Here is a 21,652-nt window from a genome sequence, read left to right on the forward strand (position 1 = left end):
AAATTTTTTTTATTATATTAAAATTTTTAAGATTGTAGTATAGTTGATTTACTGTAGTGCATCTAACCTATTTCTAATCTGACTTCCCCTCCTGAAACTTCTGAGCAGATAACAAACGCGTACCTTGTCGGTGGCAACAGGAGCCCCCACCTGATTGCCTTGACTATAATTTTTAGCTGGCCAGATTTCTTGCACTCATTTAACAAATATGCTGCTAACCACTCTTGCCGACAAGGCATGATGGCAGGCACTCAGGGGCTGCAGAAATGTGTGACAGACTACTTGTCTTTAAAGGAGTAATTGAGCATTCAGTAGCACTCAAGTAGTGCCTGTCAGTAACACCTTTTGTGAAGTGCTTCATTGATTAAGCAGTTTTACTATTTTAGTGGCTATTCACAACAAATGTGTAACAGGTCAGGTTGTATTATCCGTTTTACTGAAGGTGACACTGAGGCCCAGAAAAGTTAGGCATTTCTCCAGGGTCAGGCTAGTGAAGGCCTAATTCGTGTACTGCTATTGAAAAAGAAAAAAGGAGACAAGATCATTTCAAATGTAAACTTGGTAAGAAAGTTGTCAGGGCCACTTAGGCCCTAAGTCAGCCTGGAGACATAACATTTCACAAGTGATCTGAGACTTGTAGGTAACGGAAAGTGAGCGAGTTGTTAGAAAGAGGCAGAATACTTACAAAGCTTGGGGACAGCAACATCTCTCTCTCTTTTTTTTTTTTTTTTTTGTACCACCAGCCTAGACACACTTAACAAAGTATATCCTATGAAAATGTTGGAATTGCATTAAGTTCCATTTTTAATTGAGTCAGAAAATATGACCTTTTTTTTCCTTAACAGCTATCCAATTTATTTTTGAAATTGTGTCCTCAGTGTTGTAAAATCATTTGAAAATATATTTGACTAAATAAGACATATGTCAGAACTTTTTTCAGTGGGCTAACATTCTGTATGGTTGCTTCTTTCTTGTTATCAAAATATGTTTTTCTAAAACTAAGAGATTAAATAACCCTTGAGGGGAGTCTTGCACATCAGAAAAAAGAAAAAAGCTACCAAAACCACTATGAAGGATGTGGGGGATGGGAGGTGAGGTGATGGCATTCCTACCCTCTTTGCCTCGTCATAATTTGCTCCTAATGGGTAGTTACATGTATAAGGACGATTTTTTAGCACTACCCAGCTGAGTCAGCCTTGTGACTAGCTCCCTAAAGCACTGCCTGTCTGGCACCAATGGTTGGAAAGAGGACAAAGCAGTACTAGAGTAAGGCGTTTCCCTAGGTTTTCCCCTGGTATTGGTTATGATGTAAAGTGGATGGTTGTGCAGCTGTGGAATATAAGGGAACAGGTTCACTTATTATGTTCACAGAGCTCAAAGAAGACCAGAGAGATTTTGCCCAGGTGCTGATATGGAGCAGGTGTCATCGACAGGCAGACCTGTGCAGATCACTGTGACAGAGGGATATGACTTGGTAAAGTTATTTTCGGGAATTCTGGAAGTCCCTAGTTTATTCGTTCTTCTTGAGAGTACTTTTGTCTTTAGTCTCCTGTCTCCCTGTCAGTCATCCTATTGCGGCTTGGGAAAGAATGTGTTGGGAACATTAGCAGGAGGAATGGAGTTCTGCATATTTCTGTCCCACCAAATCTCTTGGTTTTACATAGTAATGGCACTTCCTTCTCAGTGTTCCTTATTGTCAGTCTATAATCTGCAAGTCATGTTAGTGTGTATAAAATACCTGGCAATTTAAATACTAAACTTAATGAGGGTAAAACAGCTAGTTTTCATTTTCCTAAACAGCAGTTCCTTTCTCCTGAAAAGCATCTGAATTCTTCCAGAGCTTCTCTTGTGATTAATTTCATTTGATGAAATTACAGTATAACTATTAAACTTTAAAAGAATAATGAAATGTCAAAGTATTCCTTCAGTACTATGAAGTCAAACAGCTTATTCCAAAACAGGATATAATAAATGATCTCTACTTTATTTTAAAGGTATATATAAATGTGTGTATATATATCTACATAACAACAAAACACTAGAAAATATATTATTACAGGTAATTAGTTTTTCTATGTGCTTTCCTCACTTTTTCAAAACTTCCACTCCAATTAAAAATAAAATCATAAAAAATTTCCACAGTGTGCTTTTATAATCATATAAACACAATAACTTATTTTTCAAAACTTCCAACTTAATGGCCTTTAAATAGAATATTGCATTTAGCTGCAGCTGTATTTGTTTAATAACTTTCTACTTCCCCCATTTGTATTTGTGGTATAGCTTGTTAGAAAAATGTTTAAAATCACAATGGGTTGCCAGACTTAGGAAAATTCTCTATTTGAATATAATTGTAAAGTATGTTTCTGTCAACAGAAAGGTTTTAAAGGAGATACTTCAGTTACCTTTATTCGTGCAGAATTCAATCAAGTGGTTCTGGGAGACTCTGCAAAAATTACTGTTTCTCCAGAAGGAACTGCAAAATACAACTTCACTTGCAGCTTTGAGTTCAATCCTGAAGGAGGAGGAATTGCTTTAGATGACCTCGCCCACAAACCTGTGTTCTGTAAGTCTTTGTGATTCTAGATACATTAATTATGTGAATGATCAGGGTATTCTGAGGTATTTAGTAGCTCTTGTTGGGACAGATGAACACATCTTAACCTTTTTAATCTAAAAATAACACAGAATAATTTGAGTCTTACCTGGTTCTGGCAGCTGTCACCATGACCTGCTAATTTTAATCAAGTAGTATCAAAGACCTTTTGACATGTAACTGGACTTCTTTAAATGATTTAAAATTTTTTTACAAATTGGCTTTATTCCTTCCAGCAGTTGATAATAAAACACATATATGATCAAAAAAAAAGAGAGAATTTATGCAATTTTGAAGAAATAGTAAGCAATAATATAGAAAGAAGTAAACATACTCTTTTATGAAAAAAAAAAAGAACCCCAAGTTTGAAAGCAAGACCAGTGATATATAGATAATTTGATCTATTCATGTGTACAACTCATTTTAATTTCCCTAAAAATATTATTTAATAACTATTTAGTAACTAGTAAGTTCTGTTAACAGTCAAACAAGAATGGAGATAATCCTCAAATAAATCCATGGGCATAAATGAATAGACATATATTTGGACTTTGCAACGTTGGTCTCCTAAGCTGGTTTGGAAGTTTTTCCTTTGTATTCTTATATTTAGGGCTGTCAGATTTAAGGGGGGGAAAAAAAAAGCAAAAAACTATTTGAGACATATTTACACTAAAAAATTATTTGTTCTTTATCTGAAATTCATATTAATTGGGCATCTGGCAACCCTATCTGTACTTCTGTATATTCACCATCCTGTAGAGCAGTTTTTAACTATCTTCCTTTTTAGAGGAGACACTTTTTGAAATCAGTATCTTATTTCAGAATTTCTAGCATCTAGAAATATCTGGGATATAAAAGGGCTCAAAAATATTTGTTGAAAGAATGAATGGATAAATAAATGGACAGTTTCTATATTCACACTTTTATAGTTGCTAGCTACATAATATTATCTCTGAAACACTTTGTCCCTAAACCTATATTCTTAGCCTATATTCTAGGCTAAGTCTTTTTTTGTTTTATTTTGTTTTAATCCATATCCTTTTTTTTTGATAGTGTGATTTTAAAATTTTTACTTTATTTATTTATTTTTATTGAAGTACAGTTGATTTCTAATGTTGTGCTTGTAAGGTAAGGGAGTTAGAGAAGGCGAGGTTCAGAAAAAGAATGAGACCGGCACTTTACAGGAACAGATCACCTTTTATGAGGCAAGAAGGGGCAGCAGTCAGATTATCGAGCTGCTGCACTAACCTAAGAAATGAGTAAGTATATATAGACATGTATGTAGAAAGTTACGGTCTTAAGGGGGCCTGTTCTTCTCCAGTGTTGTTCGGAGTCAGTTCAGTTCAGTCGCTTAGTCGTGTCCGACCCTTTGCGACCCCATGGATCACAGCACGCCAGGCCTCCCTGTCCATCACCAACTCCTGGAGTTCACTCAGACTCACTTCCATCGAGTCAGTGATGCCATGCAGCCATCTCATCCTCTGTCATCCCCTTCTCCTCCTGCCCCCAATCCCTTCCAGCATCAGAGTTTTTTCCAATGAGTTAACTCTTCGCATGAAGAGGCCAAAGTACTGGAGTTTCAGCTTTAGCATCATTCCTTCCAAAGAAATCCCAGGGCTGATCTCCTTCAGAATGGACTGGTTGGATCTCCTTGCAGTCCAAGGGACTCTCAAGAGTCTTCTCCAACACATTGTTGTTCAGAGTAGTTATCTCTTAAACGGCTGGGGCAAGGAATTTTGGAGATCGGCCAGAGGCTGGACCAGCTGGGAGCAGCGTGTAATCAACCTTAATGTCCATTTTTTCCTTCGGATAAGAGTTCTTGTTTTGCATAGAATGGTGGGGAGGACCTGAAGGGGAGTTTTAGCTCCAGGCTATTTTGAGCCATGTACCTTTCCTTCAGTGCTAATTTCTACTGTACAACAAAGTGACTCAGTTATACACATACATGCATTCTTTTTTAATATTCTTTTGCATTATGGTTTATCCCAGGAGATTATAGTTCCCTGTGCTATACAGTAGGACCTTGTGGTTTATCCATTCTAAACTTGATAGTTCGACTTATTAACCTCAAACTCCCCGTCCATCCCTCTCCCTCACCCACTTTGCCTTGGCAGCCACAAGTCTGTTGTCTGTGTCTGTGAGTCTGTTTCTGTTTTATGGATAGGTTCGTTTGTGCCATATTTTATTTATTTATTTTTGTTTTGTTTTGTCTTTTTTGTTATTAACGTTAGTAGCCTTGACATATGTTTAAATTAGAATTGTCACTTTGAATATTCCATTAGGATATACTATAATTTGACTTAATGACGACTTTTTAAATTTAAAGTTTTTATTGGAGTATAGTTGATTTACAATGTTGTGTTAGTTATTGCCATACAGCAAAGAGTCAGTTACACATACATATATATCTACTTTTTTTGTGCCATATTTTTGTTTCCACATATAAGTGATATCATATGGTAGTTGTCTTTCTTTTTCTGACTTACTTCACTTAGTATGGTAATCTCTGGTTGCATCCATGTTGTTACAAGTGGCCTCATTTCAATCTTCATTATGGATGTCTGGTATTCCGTTATGTGTGTGTGTGTGTGTGTGTGTGTGTGTGTGTATCCTCCTTATCCATTCATCTGTGGATGGACACTTAAGTTGTGTCCATGTCTTGGCTATTGTGAGTAGTGCTACTATGAACAAGGGTACATGTGTCTTTTTTGAATTTTTTGAATTATAAATTATAGATGGATAAAATATGCATACAAAATTAAATTATGTACCATAATTAAACAAACAGAGTAGTGAAGCCTTTCTAAGTATTTTACCAATGCAGAAGCCACAGAAGGAAAACAAAATACATTTTACATAAGCAACTATAAGATATCACAAACTGAGATACAGTTTGCAGTTCTGTTCTATACTTTCCCTTTAAAGAGCTCCTATATGCCAATTAAAAAAACACCTAGAACCTAATGGATAAATGCACAAAGCATATGAAAGAGATATGAAAATTTCACAGATAAAGAAACATAACTTACATTAAACATATGGAAAATGTTCAATCTCACTTTAATACGAGAAATAAAATTAAGCAGAGATTCCATTTTCACAGTTAGCAAGATCACAGAGTTTAATAATGTAACATTTAGACAAGTATGTTACCTAATTGTATAAAAATGCTGACAGAGGAACCTAAATTTAGAGGAAACAAGGATGAGAAACAAATACAATGAGAAAGAAAAAAGATGAATCCAGAAGGTGAGATATTCTCTATAACTGTCCTGATGTCTTCGAGAAAGCCGTGCCATATTAAAAAAACGTATGTGGGAGGAGGGACAGTTGTAAATGAAAAGAACATGAAGAAACATGACAGCCAATTGCAACATGTGGCCTTTGATACAAACCAGCTACAGAATAAATTTTAGGACAGTTGAGAAATGTTAGATGTAGACTGGGCATTAGATGCATTAAGTAAGGCATTATATTTGATGCTGTTGTGCATATTTACTAGATGTGAGAGAGGTGTTGTGGTTATGTAGGAAAGCATGGTATTTTGGATTTGTACACTTTAATATTTGGGAGTAAAACGTAAAGACGTCTGTAACTTACTTGGAAGTATTTCCACAAACATGAAGCAAGTATATGCTAACTATTGTTAAACCTCCGTGATGGTTATCAGTTCAGTTCAGTTGTTGCTCAGTTGTGTCCGACTCTTTGCGACCCCATAAATCGCAGCACGCCAGGCCTCCCTCCATCACCAACTCTCGGAGTTCACTCAAACTCATGTCCGTAGAGTCAGTGATGCCATCCAGCCATCTCATCCTCTGTCGTCCCCTTCTCCTCTTGCCCCCAATCCTTCCAAGCATGAGGGTCTTTTCCAGTGAGTCAGCTCTTCGCATGAGGTGGCCAAAGTATTGGAGTTTCAGCTTCAGCATCAGTGCTTCCAATGAACACCTAGGACTGATCTCCTTTAGGATGGACTGGTTGGATCTCCTTACAGTCCAAGGGACTCTCAAGAGTCTTCTCCAACACCACAGTTCAAAAGCATCAATTCTTCGGCCCTCAGCTTTCTTCACAGTCCAACTCTCATATCCATACATGACCACTGGAAAAACCATAGCCTTGATTAGACAGACATTTGTTGACAAAGTAATGTCTCTGCTTTTGAATATGCTATCTAGGTTGGTCATAACTTTCCTTCCAAGGAGTAAGCGTCTTTTAATTTCATGGCTGCAGTCACCATCTGCAGTGATTTTGGAGCCCAGAAAAATAAAGTCAGCCACTGTTTCCACTATTTCCCCATCTATTTCCCATGAAGTGATGGGACCGGATGCCATGATCTTAGTTTTCTGAATTTTGAGCTTTAAGCCAACTTTTTCACTCTCCCCTTTCACTTTCATCAAGAGGCTCTTTAGTTCTTCTTCACTTTCTGCCATAAGGATGGTGTCATCTGCATATCTGAGGTTATTGATATTTCTCCCGGCAACCTTGATTCCAGCTGGTGTTTCTTCCAGCCCAGTGTTTCTCATGATGTACTCTGCATATAAGCTTAATAGGAATATTCATTATACTGTGTGTGCCTGTTAGTCGCATCCAACTGTTTGTGACCCCATGGACTATAGTCCACCAGGCTCCTCTGTCTATGGGGTTTTTCAGGTAAGAATACTGGAGTGGGTTGCCGTTTCCTTCTCCAGGGGATCTTCCCAACCCAGGGATTGAACCTGGGTCTCCTGCATTTCAGGCAGATTCTTCACCATCTGTGCTACTCATTTTTACATATTTGAAATTCATAGCAAACACTCTCTTCCAACAACATAAGAGAAGACTCTACACATGGACATCACCAGATGGTCAACACCGAAATCAGATTGATTATATTCTTTGCAGCCAAAGATGGAGAAGCTCTATACAGTCAATGAAAACAAGACCAGGAGCTGACTGTGGCTCAAATCATGAACTCCTTATTACCAAATTCAGACTCAAATTGAAGAAAATAGGGAAAACCGCTAGACCATTCAGGTATGACCTAAATAAAATCTCTTATGATTATACAGTGGAAGTAAGAAATAGACTTAAGGGACTAGATCTGATAGATAGAGTGCCTGATGAACTATGGAATGAGGTTCATGACATTGTACAGGAGACAGGGATCAAGACCATCCCCATGGAAAAGAAATGCAAAAAAGCAAAATGGCTGTCTGGGGAGACCTTACAAATAGCTGTGAAAAGGAGAGAGGTGAAAAGCAAAGGAGAAAAGGAAAGATAAAAGCATCTGAATGCAGAGTTCCAAAGAATAGCAAGAAGAGATAAGAAAGCCTTTTTCAGTGATCAATGCAAAGAAATAAAGGAAAACAACAGAATGGGAAAGACTAGAGATCTCTTCAAGAAAATTAGAGATACCAAGGGAACATTTCATGCAAAGATGGGCTCGATAAAGGACAGAAATGGTATGGACCTAACAGAAGCAGAAGATATTAAGAAGAGGTGGCAAGAATACATGGAAGAACTGTACAAATAAGATCTTCACGACCCAGATAATTATGATGATGTGATCACTAATCTAGAGCCAGACATCTTGGAATGTAAAGTCAGGTGGGCCTTAGAAAGCATCACTACGAACAAAGCTAGTGGAAGTGATGGAATTCCAGTTGAGCTGTTTCAAATCCTGAAAGATGATGCTGTGAAAGTTCTGCCCTAAATACGCCAGCAAATTTGGAAAACTCAGCAGTGGCCACAGGACTGGAAAAGGTCAGTTTTCATTCCAATTCCAAAGAAAGGCAATGCCAAAGAATGCTCCAACTACCGCACAGTTGCACTCATCTCACATGCTAGTAAAGTGATGCTCAAAATTCTCCAAGCCAGGCTTCAGCAATACGTGAACTGTGAACTCCCTGATGTTCAAGCTGGTTTTAGAAAAGGCAGAGGAACCAGAGATCAAATTGCCAGCATCTGCTGGATCATGGAAAAAGCAAGAGAGTTCCAGAAAAACATCTATTTCTGCTTTACTGACTATGCCAAAGCCTTTGACTGTGTGGTTCACAATAAACTGGAAAATTCTGAAAGAGATGGCAATACCAGACCACCTGACCTGCCTCTTGAGAAATCTGTATGCAGGTCAGGAAGCAACGGTTAGAACTGGACATGGAACAACAGACTGGTTCCAAATAGGAAAAGGAGTACGTCAAGGCTATATATTGTCACCCTGCTTATTTAACTTCTATGCAGAGTACATCATGAGAAACGCTGGTCTGGAAGAAACACAAGCTGGAATCAAGATTGCCGGGAGAAATATCAATAACCTCAGATATGCAGATGACACCACCATTATGGCAGAAAGTGAAGAGGAGCTAAAAAGCCTCTTGATGAAAGTGAAAGAGGAGAGTGAAAAAGTTGGCTTAAAGCTCAACATTCAGAAAACGAAGATCGTGGCATCTGGTCCCATCATTTCATGGGAAATAGATGGGGAAACAGTAGAAACAGTGTCAGACTTTATTTTGGGGGGCTCCAAAATCACTGCAGATGGTGACTGCAGCCATGAAATTAAAAGACGCCTACTCCTTGGAAGGAAAGTTATGACCAGCCTAGATAGCATATTCAAAAGCAGAGACATTACTTTGCCGACTAAGGTCCGTCTAGTCAAGGCTATGGTTTTTCCAGTGGTCATGTATGGATGTGAGAGTTGGACTGTTGAGAAGGCTGAGCACCGAAGAATTGATGCTTTTGAACTGTGGTGTTGGAGAAGACTCTTGAGAGTCCCTTGGACTGCAAGGAGATCCAACCAGTCTATTCTGAAGAATATCAACCCTGGGAATTATTTTTAAGGAATGATGCTAAAGCTGAAGCTCCAGTACTTTGGCTACCTCATGTGAAGAGTTGACTCATTGGAAAAGACTCTGATGCTGGGAGGGATTGGAGGCAGGAGGAGAAGGGGACGACTGAGGATGAGATGGCTGGATGGCATCACGGACTCTATGGATGTGAGTCTGAGTGAACTCAGGGAGATGGTGATGGACAGAGATGGCCTTGCGTGCTGCGATTCATTGGGTCACAAAGAGACAGACATGACTGAGTGACTGAACTGAACTGAACTGAAGGATGAATATTACGTGAAACTTTGTTATAATCATATGTATCAGTAATACTGATGTGTGTACATGATTATGATATAAAATCCTTTTTAAAAATAATTTGCTTGGAAAAACGTTTAATAAGTCACTGAAAAGGTCCAGTGTCTCCCACTGGAAGTCGCTAATAATGGTGCCTTCTCGAGGTTCCAGTTCATTTCTCTTAACTTGATTTTCTTTGACAGTGCTTTGTTGCACCTTGGTTATCTGATTTATGAGTTAGACATGTTCTCATTTCTTTGTTTTGATTTTTCTAGTAACAGTGACTGAAGTTTTACCAAAGGAAAAGAAACAGAAAGAGGAGAAGACCATGGTTCTTGGTCAAGCTGTGGTGGACCTTCTTCCTCTGCTGGAAGGTCAGATGTGTGATTTGCTCAACAGCAGAAATAACCAAGCTCATAAAACTTAGTTCCAGAGAAGTACAACAATCACCCGCAATGAATTTGAGAGATGCGATGAAAACATGAGCACAGCTATCTCTGCAAAACCCGTCCTTTTTCGCTTGACTTGGGCTTCTTTTCACAGGAGAAAGTTCGTTTGAAACAATGGTACCGCTGCACCCTGTGCCGGGTTCGCCCATAGAACCTTTTCGATCAGGTGTTGAGGTAATCAGAGTTTTAACTCTCCAACATTTCAGCCTGATGTTCAGTCAAGACTGTCTGCTCTTAAGGTTCAATTTAGTTGAGTCTAATTCATCAGGCACCTTCTTTCCTTCTTTTCACAGGCACACATAGTGCTAGGTTCTGGGAAACAAAGATAAAAAAGGCAGAATCCTACCTTAGGAGTTCATAGTCCACACATCAACAGTTATGACCACCAGTGTGATTAAATGATGGGGTGGGGTATTATGGATACAGAGTAGATATCTGTTACTTTGCCCAGGGATATATATAGGGAAGGTTTATCTGTCAAAATACCTCTTTAACTATGTCCTGGTGGGTTAAATTAAATAGTATATGAAGCACCTAAGAGTTTCTGCATGGTAGCCTGCCCCTGACCACCGGAAGAGGGGAAGCATGAGTCGGTAGGCTGTGCTACTGGTTTGTGTTCTGGGCTTTGTTTCAGTTTCTCCTGGCATCAGCAGCTTCTTGAGGCACTGCTTTTACCACTCTTGTGCAGGTACATACTCACTCTTCAGCAGACACCACAGCTGCCTTCTGTTTTGCACAAGTAAAGGAGTGAAAAAGGCCTAACTGTCCCAACTATTCTGAATGCAGTTCCCTGTTTAACAATTGAAGTTGGCCCTTCCTGATTCTTGTGGATTCTGCCACAATCCACTCCTGCCTCTGCTGTGATTCTCTCCTCTTACTGTAGGATATGATTGTTTTTTTCCAGTTTTTTTTGGTCGATCTGATTTAATTTTCTTTCTGTCTGTCAAGAATTCCTAAAACTATGTAGTCCAGGGGTGGCATTTCTTGTTCTTGGGCTGTTATAGCATTATTGTTTTATTGATGATAAGGATAATCATTTAGTATCTTTCTGTCATTTCATATGCTGGAAAGAGGTAGATATTTGAGCTCAGTTTGCCTTCCTTGGTCCAGTGTCCCAGCCTCTGTGCTGTTGATTCCTTGAAATCACTGTAGGAAAAAAGTTAGTCAAATGATTTGTCAGTCCTCGTGACCTCTGCTCATAATAGTCCTGTGTTTAATTGTTTCACATACACAAGGAAAAATATATGATAAGAGTTCTCACTAATTTTATATATTAGCATATATACTAGTTTTTTCAAGACTCAGAGACTAAAATGATATAAACCTGTCCTTGAAAAGGAGACTTCAATTTGTCATCTGGTATTCCTTGTCATATTCAATAATACAAATTAGAAACCTGAGGGACATTCCACTTATCTTCTCGGAGACGTATTGATCAGAGATACCACATTCTCCAATGTCTCTCCTTCTTAAAAATCTTTCCTCCCTTTGGTATTCTGATTTCTAGCTCACTGACTCTACCTTCTTGGCTTCCTGCATTGCACCTCTTTCCCCTGGTGGTGGTAGTGGTAGTTACTAAGTCATGTCTGACTGTTTGCAGCCCCTTGAACTGTAGCCCACCAGACCCCTCTGTCCATGGGATTTCCCAGGCAAGAATGCTGGAGTGGGTTGCCATTCCCTTCTTCAGGAGATCTTTCCGACCCAGGGATTCAACCCAGGGCTCCTGCACTGCAGGCAGATTCTTTACAATCTGACTCACCACTGAAGCTTCTCTCTTTCCTCTATCTGTTGCTTAGTATAAAGGTTCTGTCCTTGGTCACCTTCTTTTCTTAACTGTGTTCAACTCCTAGGGAAGGGCTATCATCCATAAACTTGAGGGGAAGGGTATCATCCATGAATTTCACGTGTAAAGTCTGACATTCTGAAATTCAGGAGAGGGGCCTGAGCTGGAGCTGCTGAATTAAAAGTCTTCAGACCCCTCTCCTGAATTTCAGAATGTCAGACTTTACAATTACCTACTGATTTCTCTATAATGAAATTCCACTCAACATTTTAAAACTGAACTTAGCATCTTCCTTTTATTTTATTTTGGATAGTGGCATCACTCATTCATAAATCATAGGACATCTATAGAATTTATATTACTTCCATGACTGCTCACCTGGACTCTGACACTAATCTGCAAATTGGCCCTGCACCAAATCCAGCCTTTTCTATATCGTGTGCCTTTGGAATCTCTCTTCTTAGCTTTATTCTTACACTTTATCACCTTATAATCTCTCACCTGGAACATTACAAGTAGACTTGTAACTGCCTTTGCTTCCCTCCAGTTCTGCCTTCCCACTGCTTGCAGAGTGATTTAAGGATAAATATGATCTCATCTCTTCCCCTGCTTCAGTTCAGTTCAGTTCAGTCACTCAGTCATGTCCAGCTCTTTGCGACCCCATGGACTGCAGCACGCCAGGCCTCTCTGTCCATCACCAACTCCCAGAGTTCCCAAACCCATGGCCATTGAGTCAGTGATGCCATCCAACCATCTCATCCTCTGTCGTCCCCTTCTTCTCCTGCCCTCAATCTTTCCCAGCATCAGGGTCTTTTCAAGTGAGTCAGCTCTTCACATCAGGTGGCCAAAGTATTGGAGTTTCAGCTTCAACATCAGTCCTTCCAATGAACACCCAAGACTGATCTCCTTTAGGATGAACTGGTTGGATCTCCTTGCAGTCCAAGGGACTTGCAAGAGTCTTCTCCAGCACCACAGTTCAAAAGCATCAATTCTTCGGTGCTCAGCTTTCTTTATAGTCCAACTCTCACATCCATACATGACCACTGGAAAAACCATAGCCTTGACTAGATGGACCTTTGTTGGCAAAGTAATGTCTCTGCTTTTCAATATGCTATCTAGGTTGGTCATAACTTTCCTTCCAAGGAGTAATTTCATGGCTGCAGTCACCATCTGCAGTGATTTTGGAGCCCAGAAAAATAAAGTCAGCCACTGTTTCCACTATTTCCCCATCTATTTCCCATGAAGTGATGGGACCAGATGCCATGATCTTAGTTTTCTGAATTTTGAGCTTTAAGCCTACTTTTTCACTCTCCACTTTCACTTTCATCAAGAGGCTCTTTAGTTATTCTTCACTTTCTGCCATAATGGTGGTGTCATCTGCATATCTGAGGTTATTGATATTTCTCCCGGCAACCTTGATTCCAGCTTGTGCTTCCTCCAGCCCAGTGTTTCTCAGGATGTACTCTGCATAGAAGTTAAATAAGCCGGTTGACAATATACGGCCTTGACGTACTCCCTTTCCTATTTGGAACCAGTCTGTTGTTCCATGTCCAGTTCTAACTGTTGCTTCCTGACCTGCATACAGGTTTCTCAAGAGGCAGGTCAGGTGGTCTGGGATTCCCATCTCTCTCAGAATTTTCCACAGTTTATTGTGATTCATACAGTCAGAGGCTTTGACATAGTCAATAAAGCAGAAATAGATGTTTTTCTGGAACTCTCTTGCTTTTTTGATAATCTAGCAGATGTTTCAATTTCATTTCTGGTTCCTCTGCCTTTTCTAAAACAGCTTGAACATCAGGGAGTTCACGGTTCACATATTGTTGAAGCCTGGCTTGGAGAATTTTGAGCATTACTTGATAGCGTGTGAGATGAGTGCAGCTGTGCAGTAGTTTGAGCATTCTTTGGCATTGCCTTTCTTTGGGATTGGAATGAAAACTGACCTTTTTCAGTCCTGTGGCCACTGCTGAGTTTTCCAAATTTGCTGGCATATTGAGGGCAGCACTTTCACAGAATCATCTTTTAGGATTTGAAATAGCTCAACTGGAATTCCATCACCTCCACTAGCTTTGTTCATAGTGATGCTTCCTAAGTCCCACTTGACTTCACATTCCAGGATGTCTGGCTCTAGGTGAGTGATCACACCATCGTGATTATCTGGGTCGTGAAGACCTTTTTTGTACAGCTCTTCTGTGTATTCTTGCCACCTCTTCTTAATATCTTCTGCTTCTGTTAGTTCCCTACAATTTCTGTCCTTTATTGAGCCCATCTTTGCATGAAATGTTCCCTTGATATCTCTAATTTTCTTGAAGAGATCTCTAGTCTTTCCTATTCTATTGTTTGCCTCTATTTCTTTGCATTGATCACTGAGGAAGGCTTTCTTATCTCTACTTGCTATTCTTTGGAACTCTGCATTCAGATGCTTATATCTTTCCTTTTCTCCTTTGCCTTTTGCTTCTCTTCTTTTCACAGCTATTTGTAAGGCCTCCTCAGACAGCCATTTTCCTTTTTTCATTTCTTTTTCCTGGGGATGGGTTGCTCCCTGTCTCCTGTACAATGTCATGAACCTCCATCCATAGTTCATCAGACACTCTGTCTATCAGATCTAGTCCCTTAAATCTATTTCTCACTTCCATTGTATAGTCATAAGGGATTTGATTTAGGTCATACCTGAATGGTCTCGTGGTTTTCCCCACTTTCTTCAATTTAAGTTTGAATTTGACAATAAGGAGTTCGTGATCTGAGCCACAGTCAGCTCCCAGTCTTGTTTTTGCTGACTGTATAGAGCTTCTCCATCTTTGGCTGCAGAGAATATAATCAATCTGATTTCGGTGTTGACCATCTGGTGATGTCCGTGTGTAGAGTCTTCTCTTGTGTTGTTGGAAGAGGGTGTTTGCTATGATCAAATCTTGGTAGCCTGACTAAAACAATTCATTCCTAGAGCTTTTCATGCTGCCCGAAATACTTTTTCACCTTTGAAAAACAGAAATATGTTGAAGAACATGATTTTAAAATATTTAATAAAAAATATAAATTTTTTTTCAGCTCTATATTTAAATTACAGAAATAATCATAAAATACAGACTGGCAATAAAAGCACTCTAATCTCACTCACTCATGTGCAACAATTAATAACATTTCAGTATAAAACTTTCTGATTCCTTGTCTATATGTATTTGTATTCATACTTGCCCTCAGAAAGGAAGGGCTCTAACTTTGAGATAAGATTCTCTTCTTGGCTTTATCTCTAAATTATGGGACCTAGAAAGAGTTATTTGAATCCTCTGTATGGAAATAATTAAACCTGACCTTCTTACCTTGAACAGTGATGTAAGATTCAAAAGAGATAATGTAAAACCTGGGGAGGCCACTGGCGTTTTGAAATTTCTGTGTAATTTTACTCTTATAGCAGTGCAGCCTTGAAGTTAAAGTATTTGTCGCGGAGCCCTTATTGACCCCAGCCCAGATCTCAGGAGGCAATCTTCTGAAGGTCACATTGGAGGCTGCCTACTCTGTGCCTGAATCCTTCATTCCAATAGGGCCGCTGCAGAACTACATGGTTGGTATGCAAGTTCCGTCAGCTGGAGAGGTAAAGACTTACAGCCTGATATTCATACAGATTTAAACACTCGTATGGCTATCTCTTCTTCTCCTCCTAAGATTTTATTCAAAGCAAGCTCTGTTAACAGCTGAGTTTTTTAGGCTCAAAAAAAATCAAGTTTACTTTTGTTTTATACATGGATGTCAGTTGTATAGTTTACATGTTACATATAGTCTATGTATAATTTATATCAATAAATACATATTTATTGTGGAAAATATGTAAATCACTTAAAAACTGACAAATTTTGGAAGTCGTATTTCTACAAAGATTACTTTTTGCGTATATATTGTAAATTTTGTATAGTGTTTTACATTATAGTCTTTTACTTCCAAGTTATTTTCTTCGTCCAGATTTCTATAGAATGATGTGTATGGGTCTTTTGAGGCTCTTAAAAGAGTTTTTCAAATTGCTTGCTAAAAAAGTATAATAGTTTCATCTGCTTTATTGCCATTTTACACTTTTTACACATAGAAGTCTCCAACTCCTTTTCACCATTCAGCACTCCAGCTGCAGTGCAATTTCTCTAATATTTACCAACTCTTGTTATTTTCTTTTTTCATAATAGCCATTTTAATAGATATGAAGTAGCAAACCTTGTGTTTTGATTTATATTTCCCTAGTGAAATAAAAATTAAAGGATGCTGAGCATCTTTTCATGTGCTTATTGGCCATTTTATATCTTCTTTGGGGAAATATCTATTCAAGTGCTTTGCTCGTTTCTGACCTGGGTTGTTTGTCTTTTTGTCGTTGGCATTTTAGGAGTCCTCTATATTTTTTAGCTGTTAATCCCTTATCAGCTGTGTGATTTGTAAGTATTTTCTCCCATTCTGTTGGTTGCCTTTTCTTATGCTGGTTAGTATCTTTTGATGCCCCAGAGTTTTCAATTTTGATGAAGTTCTGTTTATCCATTTTTTAATTTTGTTATAACGAAGAAATCATTGCCAAATGCGATGTTTGCATCTAACAGTTTTATAGTTTTAGCTCTTATCTTTTGGCCTTTGATCCATTTTTGAGTTAATTTTTGTATATGGTATTAGGTAAGAACCAATCTCATTCTTTTGCATGTGAATAACTTGTCTTCTTAGAACCATTTGTTGGAAAGACTGTCCTGTCCGTATTGAATGGTTTTGACATCCTTAATTTTGTCAGTTTTTGCTAGCATTATTGGGTGTTTTTTTTTGAGGAGCAGATTTTCAAAGATTGTTACTCTACTATCCCGTAAAGGCTCCTCCTTCACAGAAGTTTTAAAACTTAACTCAAAGAGTTAGAATAGTTGACTTACAGGTTATGCCAATTTTAACTTTTATAATAGACTACAAAATTGCTTTCCATAGTTATACCAATTTACATTTCCATCAACTATGTGTAAGAATGCCATTAACTTTACAGTGCTGTCAACACTTAATATTTTCAGACTTTGACTTTCCCAATCTGCGGTCAAAAATGATATCTCATGGTTTTAATGTGCATTTCACTTATTCATGATATTTAGCATGTTTTTATTTAAATTTTAGATTTTCTAATTTGCTTTTCTCTAAATTGTCTGTTTATAGAATCTGCCAGTTTTCTGTTGCAAATTTATTTTAGATGAATTGCAAATATAAAAATGTTTATATTTTTGGCCTTTGTCACATTTGTTTTGTAAAAGAATTTTTAAAAAGATACATCATGACTCTCATATAAGTATAAAATGAAATAAAGGGATTAAACCAATTCAAACAAGAATCTGAACAAATGACCCAGATTTGTTCAGAGATAAGGTTGCTTACCTTTTCCTGGTAAGTGAAAGTGAAGTCGCCCAGCTGTGTCCGACTCTTTGTGACCCCATGGACTGTAGCCTACCAGGCTCCTCCCTCCATGGGATTCTCCAGGCAAGAGTACTGGAGTGGGTTGCCATTTCCTCCTCCAGGGGATCTTCCCGACCCAGGGATCAAACCCAGGTCTCCTGCATTCCAGGCAGACGCTTTAACCTCTGAGCCACCAGGGAAACCCCTATTTCCTGGTAAGCAACCAGGAAAGTTGTAATATGTTTGCTGATAATTCAAAACTTATCATCAGCCATAGGGGAATAATGAGTTATATTTTTACTGGACAAAATACATGTGCATATCTATGGACAAGAATAATTTGCATTATTATCAATTTTCTATAAATTTAAGAATTATAAAATAGCACAAAGACAAATGAAGGACATAGGCCCCTCTTTAGACTCAGATAATCCCAGAAGGGTCTGTTAGACAATACCTGATACTCCATTGGAAAGACACTTCGGTAATCTTTTTTTGTCCACTTCATAGTCTTTTACAAAATTTCCTGTTATATGGTATTTATTTCTATAGAAGGACTATCCCATCTTCTTCAAGAATGGAACTCTGAAGGTTGGAGGGGAAAGAGAACCTGTTCCTCGGCCCAAAAAATGGCCTATTGCCAACATTCTGGCTCCTGGAGCTAATAACATTCCTGATAGTTTCATCGTTGGTGGTCCTTATGAGGAAGAAGAAGGGGAACTCAACCACCCTGAGGTGAAAGAATTAGATGGTTTTTTGGTGGTTATCTCAGTGTACTGACCTATGATAAAACATGTTTACAGTTTGTAAATCACTGTAACTCATATACATCCATTACCTCTTAAAACAGTTATGTCAAAACAATTATCTATAAAAATATGATTAAAATATTTCCTGACTTAGGTCCAACAACCAAAATAATTGATTTAATTCATATTTTACTGTTTATCTCATTTGCAATTTATTTATTTATGAGTAGGTTATAATATAGGCACAAGTTGAAAAAGCATGAAGAGATATGCAGTTAAAGTCTCCCTGTTCGTCTTTGTCTCTTCTTCCTAATTCCTTCCTCGATCATCACCCTGATAGTTAACCTTCACTCTAGTTTCTTGTGTTCCCTTTCAGATACTTTTTTATGAATATAAATAAAGCAAAAGTACATAGTCAAAGGAAGACTCAGAAGCAAAAATGTTCAGAAAAGTAAAGTTTCCTAAAGATTCCTCACAAAGGGCACAAGGGAGTCAGATTTCAGAAAGACTGGCTTATAGACATTGACATAGTAAAAGTCAGGGAGCAAATTGTTTTTCTTTAGGGAGTCCGGATTTACAGAAAGTATTTAAAGTCTTGCTGTTTTCAGAACTAGAACCTGTCAGGAAGACTATGCTATTTTTGCTTTATTTCAAGTGTGAAGTGTTTATTTATTTTTAACTGAGTGTTATATAAAGTGCTTAATCATATTGGAAGCATGGAAAATGTGTTTTTTCTTCACATATTCATACACACAAATACCTACATGTATTCTTTCCCGGTCATTTTTTCCACAAATGGTGATATACTCACATACTTCTGCAACTTGCTTTTTTTGCTTTCTAGTATATCGTGGAGGTTTTTCCTACCTAAATATACGAAGAGCATTTTCATTCATTTTCTTTATTTGTACTTGCTGTATGATATGAAATAGTATGAACATACTTTAATTTGCTTAATTAGTCTCCTGTTGGTGGACATTTAAGTTGTTGAAATTATTCTTTTTATTCCTTCCTTTCTTCCCTCCTTCCCTCTCTCCCCTCTGTTCCTTCCTTCATATTTTTCTACAACATACGTTTATCAAGGGCATAGGAAATTCTGTAAACACATTTGCAAATGTGTCTTGAACAAACATAATCATTAGTGGGAACATTTGATGAAGTAATTTTATAGTGAGTGGTTGAATTACTTTAGCGTCTGATTCTAAATATTTTAAATAGAGCCACTTGGGAAGCCCAGAGATAAGCTAGCAGTATTTTTAAAATCTTGTGTAGTGTCTTTTCTCATCATTGTGATTACTAAAAATTCATGCTTTACTTTTATTAATATTTTCACCTAGATCAGATATTTTATTTTAGATATTTAGATTTTATGTTCCATTTTAGTTTGGGTAACTAGGTCTCAACCTTGGTTGCTCATCGTAGTCATGTGGAAAGCTTTTAAAACAACAGTGGCCAAACTCTAACCAGGTCAATTGTATAAGAATTTACTTTTAAAGTAATACCAATGCCCAAGTTTTGATTTTTTGTTTTGGAAAGCTTCCAGATAATTCTAATATGCATCCAGGGTTGAGAATCACTGATTGAGGTTATGTGAATGAATATTTGGCAGTTAGTATTGGATTGATAAAAGGATAATATAAGTAATTTATTCTGTGTACTTTATTAATGGTAAAGTACTCAAAACTTTAAGATGGTGTTAGTGTTTTTAGTAGTAGTCATACTTAGAGTAGTAATAGTAGTAGTAATAAAACTATTATGATCAAATCCATTAAAAGAATGCCCTCAGATGGAGCTGGAGGCAACCATGCCATACTGAGAGAATAAAAGTCTCTGTCTTGTGATTTTATAGGAGGAGCTGGAGGCAACCGTGCCATATTGAGAGAATAAAAGTCTCTGTCTTGTGATTTTATAGGATAGGGAATTTAGGAACCAAGCAGAATGCATGAAGAAAAGGATTACTTGGGACTTAGAAAGTCGCTGCTACCTTGATCCTCCTGCAGTGGTCAGGTAAGAAGAGGGAGGGAGTATGCCTGACCAACAGAGACTGTGGGAAGAAATGTTTTATTATACTTTTGTTTATTTACAACTGAGTTAAGGTGATCTGAGATTCTCTTCTACCACATCTGCTAATAGCAGGCTTCTAGTGATGGTGGTTTAACCATGGTGGATTCTTCATGTAAAAGAAGGTCAGACCTAGTATGTATGGTGGCTCTACAGTACTGTTAGGTATGCAGGCTCTTTCTCTTTGCTCTACCTTCTCTAATGTGTGCATTCCATACACAAGGTTATCTCATGGTTCAAGATGGCTTTTTGGATCTCTAGCCTGCACCATCACATTCCTGGCAGAAAGTTGGAAGAGGCAACTGCTCATGGATTAAAAAAGGACACATGCTGGCTGTATTAGCCCTTTTTGTAGAACCTTCTTTCATCTCATTGCCCGTCTCTCAAAGAAAAAGAGACTTAGGAAAGAGTGGTTTTGTTGGACACATTGTCACCCCTACCAGACCAGGATTTACTTACTAAAGCAGAACACGGCACAGTTTTGTGTGGTTAACTGTCAATCTCTGGTCACAGTGACCTAGTGATTAGGGAGAAGTGAGACATAAAGGATTATCAATATATGTATTATCCGAATGAAAATATAGACATTTTAAATTAATAGGGTTTTTTAGAACAGTTTTAGAATTATGAAAAAATTGATCACATATTTCAAAGTTCTTATATACCCAGTGTGATCGTAGTGTATAATATAAATGTACATTGTTAGATTTGATTTGCTGATACCTCATTAAGGATGTATTGTTGCTCTTATTACTTTGAACAGTTATCTATTTGACTAATTAAAAGTAAGAAAAAATTTAAATTTATTTTACCTAAATCTGTTTCATTCTTATTCTCTTCCTGTCTTTATATGGATCCACATTTCTGACCCATCTCATATCTTTTTCTGTGAAGACTTTTAGCATTTCATGCATCATAGGTTTACTGGCCACAACTTGTTTCCATTTTTGTTTGACTAAAAGTCTATCTTTCCTTCATCTTTGAAGGATAATTCCAGTAGATACAGAATTCTAAGTTGGTAGTTTGTTTCTTTCAGAACTGTAAGTATTACACATCATTCTCCTCTTGCTTGCATGATTTCTGAAAGGAAATCCAAGATAATTCTTATCCTTATTCCTCTATAGGTAAGTTTTTTTCTTTTCCTCTGACTTCAAGATTTTCTTTCTCTTTGGCTTTCTACAATTTAAATATGATATACCTAGGTGTAGATTTTATATATATATATATATATATATATATATATTTATTTATTTATTATGCTTGGTGTCTGTCATTAACTTGGTAAAATTTGCAGCCATTGTGACTTCAAATATTTCTTCTGCTCCTTTCTCATTTTTTGCCCCTTCTGGTATTCCTATATACCTTTTGTAATTGTCCCACAGTTCTTAGATATTCTTTTGTGATTTAAAAATTTTTTTCTCCTTTCTGTTTCAGTTTGGAAAATTTTTATTGGCTCAGTAGCTTCAAGATCACAGACTTTTTTCCCTCAGTTATGTCCAGTCTGTTGATAAGCCCATCAAATTAATTTT

The 21,652-nt window shown here is 37.7% G+C and overlaps 1 protein-coding gene across 5 annotated transcripts in view; it reads left to right on the plus strand.

Moving 5' to 3' along the window:
- Positions 1–21,652, plus strand: part of CFAP70 (cilia and flagella associated protein 70) — an 83,057-nt gene that overhangs the window by 370 nt on the left and 61,035 nt on the right. For all 5 annotated transcript variants that reach the window (XM_040242404.1, XM_040242406.1, XM_040242407.1 and 2 more), the window contains exons 2-8: positions 1,372–1,474; positions 2,377–2,566; positions 9,969–10,067; positions 10,237–10,316; positions 15,332–15,511; positions 17,866–18,048; positions 19,975–20,069. In XM_040242404.1, the coding sequence (XP_040098338.1) occupies positions 1,412–1,474; positions 2,377–2,566; positions 9,969–10,067; positions 10,237–10,316; positions 15,332–15,511; positions 17,866–18,048; positions 19,975–20,069 (890 nt within the window). In that variant the 5' untranslated portion in view covers positions 1,372–1,411. The remainder of the gene's footprint in view (positions 1–1,371; positions 1,475–2,376; positions 2,567–9,968; positions 10,068–10,236; positions 10,317–15,331; positions 15,512–17,865; positions 18,049–19,974; positions 20,070–21,652) is intronic.

The sequence above is a fragment of the Oryx dammah genome, unplaced genomic scaffold, assembly GCF_014754425.2.
Source record: "Oryx dammah isolate SB20612 unplaced genomic scaffold, SCBI_Odam_1.1 HiC_scaffold_6, whole genome shotgun sequence".
NCBI lineage: Eukaryota > Metazoa > Chordata > Mammalia > Artiodactyla > Bovidae > Oryx > Oryx dammah.